Genomic DNA, 9,444 nt, shown 5'->3' with positions numbered 1-9,444 from the left:
AGCAACTATAGCATCGTGCTCAACGAAGGAACGGCATAGCCGCCGCTCAAGTAGAACATTATAATATCTACTCATTACATTTAATTATCTATTTACTCATTTACGACTACACCTCAAGGGCTCCTAGGGGGCTCTACATGAGAGAGGAACGGGAGCATGTGGCAACAAAAAAGTCTAGAAGCAAAGATAATTGTCCACGGCACTCTTAAATAATACATAATCTCTAAAGGTGACCAGTGTCTGTGTGCGTTCTTTCCAATTATGAGCCTAACTTTTGTCAAAAGTAAATATATGACCCGAAGAAACTCCACACAAAACTTTCAAACGCTATGTTTTGACTTCTGGTGGTTAAATACAGGGAGAAGAAAAGTTATTAGCGCTCTTAGCTTGAACACGACTATAAAGCCGAACATATGCTGTTGCCTTGCTGTTGCGGAGACTGCGGAAAAATGCTCCGATGCGCGTCTCATAGTTCCCTCACGTAGTTTCGCGTCGTACCAAGAAATATGCGGGTACATCTACCTAGGGGCACACTGATAGGCGTGCCCATGTTTACCTACTTGACTTGTCGCAGAAGACACCACGAAGTGACCAACCTATTTCTGCAGATATCCCCGCGCTTTGCAGTGGTAAGCGTATTTGAGAAAACTGAAAAAGATGAGGACACACGAGGGCGCGGTTCAGCACTAACCCTATTTGCCGTAGTTGGAAGTCTGCGAATACTTTGAGAAGGCAGCCTTAGGCTGCATGGCCCCCGAGCTTTGTCAGCCATGGATGAAGACGTGCCGCCTCCCGGACCACCTCTCAAATCTATTCTACGAAAGTCCGCGTCGCCTGAGCCAGACGACGATTCAGAGGAAGCTGAGGCCACTTATGAGACGGGTTACGAATACGTGGGCGACCCAGAGAGCGATGCCGCCGCTGCCAAGGGCAACTGGCTTCCATCCCTCGCCGGGTACAAGTGAGAACCTTATATTCCAATTGTCACAGACTGAGATTTCAAAACACTCTAAACAACCCTCATGTTTGCGAAATTAAGCTACGGAGCGATCACCGTGACCTTAAATGTACAACAACAACGTTATTGTGAGATGATGAATGTGAGTTTTATCGCGAGGGGTGATACTCTACCACATTGCTGGTGGTGATGGAGGGAATGAAATAATGAGCCTCTTCACAATAAGGGTCGAAGTCATATGGTCTCCAAAACGGTCAAAAGAGCTTTGAGGGTAGGGAGTTGGCGGGCTGGATTTGGCCCGGGACCAAACAATTTTAATAGAGAGAGGAGCACTTAAATGTAATAATATAGTTAGTACAATTCCCCTCACCTTTATGTGTGAATGTTTCCAAATTTTGCTTGCCAGGTGGAATAGCCCTATATGACTAAGCTAACGTGATTCACATATTGGTCATAATTCTGAAAACAAAAAGAAAGAACACGGGAAGAATTGGAAAGATCACTGCTTAGATAAAAACATGTTACAAGGGAAACTTCCAATTCAGATGTGAATACCGTGCTCCCCCCGGCTTTTCTGTTACCTGTATTCGGTCTAGGGTTATAAAAGATGGTTTTTGCTGAGCAAACACGGAAAACAGAACACCGTGTTTGGCGGCATACTGGTCTCCCTCATTCTGGATTGTCGGAAATGTTCTGAAGCACGGGAAAATAAGTGAAGTTTTCGTAACCACATCGATCTTGTTCAGGTCAGTCGTCATCTTTACCGTGTGTTGCCTGCTAGCAGCTTCCCTCATCGTAGGGCTGTCGCTGACGAAATCCCGCCCCAGGACTCATCGTAAAGAAGCTCGCAGACACAACGAGACAACGGAAAACATCAACAACGAAGGGGTGACAACTCCTGAGAACGATGTCACTTCTAAGCTGACTACGACACCTGTACAAGGGAATGAAACAACGTTCTCTGGACCAGCTTCGACAGCAGACACAACGCAAGGAACAAGCGGCATGACGTCGTCGGTATCACTTGCGACTACGAGGAAGTCGACGACAAAGAAGTGGGTTACAAGACCAACAACCAAAAATCTGAAGATGAAAACATCGACAACGAGGGAGCTCAAAAAAGGACCAAATAAGCCAACAAGGAAACCTAAGATATCCAAGCAGCATCTACAAAATGGCACATGGTCAACTCCTGTCGTGCAGACAATAAAGAAAAGCTCATGGGCGTCAACTGCGAGAAGCATGTCACCATCTTTACATCATGTACTCTTGTCCAAAGGAGCTCTGAATGCCGCGGAGACCACGGAGAAGGATTCCACTGTTGTAAATAGTCCGTTGTCTCCCGCATCTTGATGATCACCTGGTTTGCGCTGCTGTGCTGCATATCTTTGCTGTGACATGTACTGTGACGTCGCGCGTGAACATATTTATTGGTGCACGTATTTTGAACTAGCGTTCTCAGTAAATAGCCATACTGTTGGTGACAAAAACTCAATGCTACATAGCGTAACTGCACGCTATACATCAAAGACGCACAGAATAAAATTTTACAGTTGCAGCGGCAGCACTGTGCATCCAGTTAAGGAACCACCCTTGAAATACCCGATGAAAGGTATAGCGTTTACCCTGATATCTGATGAATTGAGTTCGGGTAAGAACAATCTCTTAAAGGGTAATAGCAGGCACCTCGAACATACAGGATGTGTGCAGATACCCACAATGCTTTACAAACATATGCTTTACAACGCTTTACGCATTACCCACAACGCTTTACATAGCCTACTTCGTATTTCTTAATCTGAACCTTTCGGGCGTGATAAGACCTTGCTTTATCCTGAGCGCGCAACATGTTCGTACAAGTTCCTGTGTGCTGCTCAGACGCTCCAAAAGTGTGAGCACATATTCTACTACGGTTGGGTCGTCATTATCCGACTCCCACAATTCGCAACCATTCGCAAAGGATATCAGAGGTTCCTACCGAAAACCAGCTCCGCCGTGCTAAACCCTGTGGACTCGTGAGGGACACCCAGTCGAAAAAAAAGGAATTGGTCCAATTGGACATTTTCCCATTCAAATCAATTGGAATTCCAGTTGTGTTTTTGTCACCCATTGGACTGAAACCAGTTGAAATCAATTGGTCCCCCTATTACAAAGAACTGGCAAGCTCAGGCTTACCAATTGGTCCCTACTAGCTAACCAACTCAATCCAAATTGCTACACCAAATGGTCCAGTTGGACTCAGTTAGAGTCTAAAATTGGAAGCAAGTAGCCCTGCCGGGTCTTCCACGTAGGCCTACAGCTACGGTTTCATCAGAGAATATCACACATGAACATATGCAGGAGGTAACAACTTGTTGTTTATTGTACGTTCGGACTAGTCTTGTTGACTAGAACTGCTCAGAACAAAGTAGTTTACAATGGTCATTTCCAAAGGAAAACAATAATACAACAAGGTTTTTATTACAAAGCTATTAAGTATCTGGCGGGAGGCAATGACACGTGATAAGGGAGGTTCAGATAAACATACATATCTATCGAGTTACTATCACCCACCTTATGGCGAATTCGGGTGGTCATTTCGGAGCAACCTTTTTGCCAGATCTCGAGCAGTCATGTTCGCTTGGTCAAAATGAAGCAAATCTCGCATGTTCGCGTGGCGCTTTCCGAGCGCTCGGAATTTGCTAGCTAGCACTTTTTTTGCCCGGTCTCAAAACGACCGAGCAGCAGATTGCTCAACTGTATCAGGTGTCGTCACATCCGCACTGCAACGGTGGCGCGTGCCCTCATTGGCCCGCATGTTGAAATCACGTGGTTTAGCAGACGACAGAACTCGAAGACTTGCGACCGCGACGCCCCTAGCGTGATCCAAGTACCTAAAACCGCTAGATTCCTAGCAATCATGTTCGGGTGGCAACGGTCACGTGATCCAGCTCTGTCGCCGATCTAGCAATTTCCGAGCGCTCGGCCGTTTTGCTACGAAATGACCACCCGAATTCGCTATTAGTTCGGATTTGCGAGAAATTCACAACTGTCATACACCGGCCGCTTGTCCTACTCAGCTGGTGCACGGGTGCGAAGAGAAAATTCTACGGATAACACCGCAGCTCACGACACAGATACAATTATGTTCGCGTTCTTACACGGTTTGAAAAACCAGACGAAACGCTTCATTCACGGAACTGCACAATCGACGCGACCGACGCTAAACGGAAACTTGTTCAAACAGATTCTGGGGTGATGCCGATGCGTTGCGTCAGACATGACGATGAGAGCATCAAAGTTTCGGTTTCAAACTGAAGTGAAGACAGCGAAAGCTCTACTCGTGTCATGTAGAACCACGAACTTTCTTTGTCGCTATCATTTTATATTCTGTCCAGCTGTGGCCATTAAACCTAATTTACGCATTTTCTGCTATGAATAATCTCGCTCTCCGGGGGACGAACTAATCCTTAAAATATAAAATACTGTTAATATCAATTACTGTTGCTTATTGATAGCATTAATAGCTTAGGTGCACATGCACTGACTAATTGTATTGAAAATACTAAGTAACATCACTTACTTTACAACTCTACATTGGAATCAGTTGCTAATTGGGCCAACAGTTGCTAATTGTCTGCTAATTGGGCGGACCAGTTGGAGACCCAGAGACCAAATGGAACTGGAGTTCCTTATCAGAACGACCAATTGGACCCATGATGTCCAATTGAGTGTCCAGTTGGAGTGCATGAAACCAAATGGACCTTCCAATTGGTGCTCAACTACCAACTGGACAGTCCAATTGGAACTGAACGATCCAACAGGTTTTGACATGGGACCTGTTGGGTCCCATTCGAACCAATTAGAAATTCCAACTGGACCATTTCCTTTTTTTCGGCTGGGCAGACCGGAGCGCGAACATTGTCGCCAGTAAGCATGCTTCCCAATCCAATTTTCGTTCATAACAGAGCGCGCGTAACACCCTTTCTAAGACTGAATGCCATTTCTCCACGCCATTTGATTGCGGATGATACACTGAACTATGGATAACTCTGATGGCGCACTTTTCGAGGAAGGTTGTGGTGACAGCGCTCGTAAAAACACTGCCCTGGTCACTCTGCACCTCTGCTGGGAAACCAACGCGGGCAAACACGCTTAAAGGGACAGTCGCATCGACCACAGATCGATTCTCAAACCACAGTGAAATGAGATTCCCCGTCCTTCACTGACCATGACTCCGAAAGTCCCATTCCGATCGACGGAATACTTTTTGCATAATTCGTGTGTAAGCGGCGCTACAGCAGACGACGGATGCGGTCGTCAAGCGGAACTCCCTACTGAGAATCTTCAGCAACGTCACAAGCAACAAGAACGCGGCGAGCCAGAGGAGTCCCCGCGGCTTGCAGCTTGCATGACCAAGGTCAGGGAGACGAAGGCGAAGGCACATACGGAGATGGCAGACTCGGAACGCGGAAGTGGCGAATCGTGCTGTTCAAATGCCTTTAGTAATAGCTCCCGTGACGAATATACATGTTTGATGACGGCCGATATTCGACGGATCCGCTTCTTCTCCAAGTCGCTGGTGATGTACGTGCTGCAGCTGCGTTAGCGCAACAGAACGAGCCTCAGGACCACTGTCACACCCCGGCGAGTGTCTCCTCCAATCACTCGTGCTTGACAGCTAAGTAAATCTGCAATGGCAAAGTGGTTCCAAACAATCAATTATCGAGCACCTAAAGTATGAGCTTCATAATTCATTCATTCATTCATTCATTCATTCTTCTTTTTCCATTGATGGGCACTTTTAAATAAATAAATAACAAGTAACTGCCCTGGATGAGAGGAGACAGTAGTGATAGATATAGCACTTGGTAACAATGGGCCGCTCAGGTTACATGCGACACGCACACGCACGATAAGATATATCAGAAAACAATGGAAATCATGTATCGGTAGTGTGAACAATGGGTTCCCAGGTTTCAATAACATGCGTCGCCAGGATAAGGTAACGGTTAACTCAGGTAAACAATGGGAACTCACGTGTCGATAGTGTTTGATGGGCACCTGGATGCACGTTTAATGACATTTAATAACACGCAATGACATGTAATAACGCGCAATGACATGTAATAACACGCAAATGACATGTAATAATACACAAATGACATTTAATAACAGGCAATAACATCTGATGACATTTAATAGTATTTTTCCGATCGGGTTGACGTCAGTCCGTCACCTAGTTTGGTTGCCGCTTCATAGCGCCAGGTAGTTTCGGTTCCCACCAAGCGCCCTCTAGTTTTCAAGCCTTGGCCGTCTGTGGTTTCGGTTTTAAATGAATGGACGCCAAGCTTGGTTGCTCCACGTGTAGTTCTGGTTTCAGTTTCGAATTCCTAGGTGTTGCCAGATGCCCTCTGGTTTCAAGCTATTGACCGACTGTAATTTCGGTTTCAAACCGCAGCACGCTAGTTTCGCTGTGACAACGTCAACGCATTTTCTGGCGATATAAATTAAGCGTACGCGTAGAAATTTCATCAGAAAAAGAAAAAAAAAACATGGTTGACCAGTTCTATGTGAACCTGCTCTCAAATGCATCTTTGGATGTGTTTCCCGACAACACAATGAGCAAGTTCCGAGTAAAGCTAGCCCATCCACAGACGTTGGAGGGTAGGTGGGAGGCCGCTTTAACAGAAATCAACATCCCTTTTGCGATTAAAAATGTAACTGACACAGTCAATAGTATATCGGAAACGACATTCCTTGGTTCTACGATTGAAGCAACAGAGAAGGTCAAGTTCAACGCTAATGAAAACATTCTCTTGCCTTTGAGACAATTTTTGGCAAAACATTTGCAGTATAAGACAAGAATTATACGTGGTACTGGTCATTATGAGATACAACTTCCTCTGAACTATGGGTTGGAAATTAGCGCAACTCTTGCCGCTAAGCTTGGCATGGCTGAAAAGATAATCGGCTGTGGAGAGTTGGACAGAGGGTCACCCGTGAAGCTACTCAAATACCAGGTGGATACGGAAGAAACGATTAACATAGTTACCTATCGTTCACGAACGGTAAAGTATGAAGTTCCAGAAGGCTACTACGAATCGGGGAAGGACCTTGTTAATTCCATTAACCATGCCTATCGAACAAAACTTCATTTGTCGCAAGATGCTCGTCTCCTCGTATGTAACCCATACAACGGAATTTGTCACCTGGAACGCATGAACGATGGCTATGTGACCCTTCATCCTTATTTGGCTTTGATGTTGGGCTTCGGAAAGAGGACAACTTTCTCAAGTTATGCAGTCGCCGAACGATACGTTTGTCTATTCCCTGCTCAAAACTATATTTTCATATACTGCGATGTCATCGAGAACGAATTTGTGGGTGACGTGACAGCACCACTTCTTCGATCGATACCGTTCAGAGTCCAGGGTAGGAACGATGTGATGTCTTATTTATTCACAAACCTCTACTATAAATATGTATCTGCAAAGGAATTGACAACCATTCAAATCGAGTTGGCAAACGAGATAGGTGATTTCATTCCATTCATTTCTGGCTCTGGACGTGTCGGGTTGACGATCCACCTACGTAAATGTATATAACAAACCCACAATGTTGCATAGCACATTTTGGTGCAGGAAAGCGAGAGCATCTACCACACTATACTGCTCCCGAGCTTTATCAGATTGGAGGAGGCATATTTGGTGACGTATTGAGGGGTTTCTTGCCCATACTGACCAAGAAGGTAGCGCCATACGTTGGAAGAAAGCTCCTTGATACTGGAAGACATATAGCCGAGGAAGTCCAGCAAGGAGCATCATTTCGAGAAGCCGTCAAGAAAGGAGTAGACCGCACAGTGCATAAAACTCGTGACGAGTTACTTCAGAGACTCACAGGGAAAGGAAGAAAATGCAAGGCCGTTAAAAAAGCTCGACCTGCGGAGAAGCGGAGGAAATCTGACTTCTTTACTTGACAGAAAAAAAAAATGTCTATTGCAGTAGTGCGTAAAGATTCCTGTCTGTGTACTACAAACCAGCTGGAACTCTTCTCTCTTCCACCTACAAACTTTGCTTTGGAGAAGTCTGAATACGTCGAGTTTTTCCCAGTATCTGCTCCGACATCAAGCGGAGTGATCGAGTACAATGTTCCGGGACTCGGTGGGGGCTTCTTTGATCTTCAATCCAGCTTTTTGCATATTCAGTGCAAGATCATTCGAAAGAATGGAGATCCAGCGGTAACTACAACAAGCACTTCAACAACACCTGATGAAGTCATACCTGTCCAAGCGTTTGGTTCATCGTTGTTTCAATACGTACATATCTACCTGAATTCAACCTTGGTTTCGAGTTTCGAACATTATGGTTACCGTTCCTACTTGGACATCATTACGAATGCCAACAATGTAACTCAGACACACACCCTTTCAGCAATGTTATACGAGCCAGACCCTTTAGGTACGAGTGAGGTATATGCTCCCACATCTGATTCAAAAGGAGTTTTCGCTCGTTACAAGCGAACCAAAGGATCGGCACTGTGTGACATGTACAGCCCAATCTTCAGCGACATATGTCAACAACAGAAGCTCATTCTTAACGGAACCGACATAAGAGTTGTGCTACGTCAAGCGTCGGATGATTTTCGTCTCTTGCAAGCTGATGGTTCAACAGAAAAGCACACTGTGGAATTTTCACGTATCGTGCTCTATCTCCGACGTGTTCAGTTATCGCCGAGTATACTTGTTGGTATAGAACGAAGACTTCAAACAACACCTGCAGTATACCTTCTCCGAGGACTGGAAATTAAGTACAGAACCATCGCCCCTAACCAATCTCAGGTGATATTTGACGACTTGTACAGCGAGCGAGTTCCCTCCAAGTTAACAGTATTGATGGTCAGGAGCGATGCCTACCAAGGTAGCAGACCACGAAACCCATTCAAGCTTGAGAACTTCAAACTAAAACGAGCACTACTGGACGTTGGTGGACAACAGTACACGGATGAGTTCGACTTCCAACGAGACATCTATTCCAAAGCCTATATACACCTGCTTCACAAACTAAAACGCAAGGATATACCAATAGCTCCAGCTGCGTATGCAAAAGAGACATTTATGCTTTATTACCATCTGACTCCAGATGCAGAAGTGAATGCTCTTTGTCCTGTTGTTCAAGCCAACGTTCGTCTGACCCTAACGTTTGCTGCCAATCTAGCAGAAGCAGTTACGGTGTTGTTTGTGTCCGAAACACCTCGTGTGCTAGAAATCAACAAAGACAGACGAGTGAAATTTGTCTGAAAAATAAACATGAAGGAGTGGCAGTTCTATGCAGCATTCAGTAGACACTACTGCACCAGAGAACTGTTTCGGGGAACCTTTGCATGCAATGAAATCGCAAGACAGGAAGCCACACCCGGGATTTATGTGATTAACACAGCTCCAAGGAGCAGTAACGGTGAACACTGGACCTTATGTTTCCGGTGACAATGTGGTTACGTATTTTGAT

The 9,444-nt window shown here is 45.3% G+C and overlaps 1 protein-coding gene across 2 annotated transcripts; it reads left to right on the top strand.

The window, feature by feature from the left end:
• Window positions 1-640: 640 nt before the first annotated feature.
• LOC135395990 (uncharacterized) lies at window positions 641-2,516 on the top strand. Of its 2 annotated transcripts, none has more exons than XM_064627069.1 (2): window positions 641-955; window positions 1,705-2,516. In XM_064627069.1, the coding sequence occupies exons 1-2, from the start codon at window positions 771-773 to the stop codon at window positions 2,309-2,311; spliced, it is 792 nt and encodes a 263-aa protein (XP_064483139.1). In that variant the 5' UTR covers window positions 641-770; the 3' UTR covers window positions 2,312-2,516. The 2 variants fall into 2 exon arrangements, with proteins under 2 accessions (XP_064483139.1, XP_064483138.1); XM_064627068.1 differs by having other exon boundaries at window positions 642-961.
• The last annotated feature ends 6,928 nt before the right edge of the window (window positions 2,517-9,444 follow it).

The sequence above is a fragment of the Ornithodoros turicata genome, chromosome 5 (assembly GCF_037126465.1).
Source record: "Ornithodoros turicata isolate Travis chromosome 5, ASM3712646v1, whole genome shotgun sequence".
Taxonomy (NCBI): domain Eukaryota; kingdom Metazoa; phylum Arthropoda; class Arachnida; order Ixodida; family Argasidae; genus Ornithodoros; species Ornithodoros turicata.
The sequence above is the reverse complement of the archived record's forward strand: the minus strand, read 5'-3'. Positions and strand labels throughout refer to the sequence as shown.

What these genes read in the sequence shown, in the direction of transcription:
- LOC135395990 (XM_064627068.1), top strand. Translation starts at nt 771, where the DNA reads ATGGATGAAGACGTGCCGCCTCCCGGACCACCTCTCAAATCTATTCTA. An exon ending in CCATCCCTCGCCGGGTACAA is followed by an intron (nt 962 to 1,704) that starts GTGAGAACCTTA and finishes GATCTTGTTCAG; the next exon opens with GTCAGTCGTCATCTTTACCG.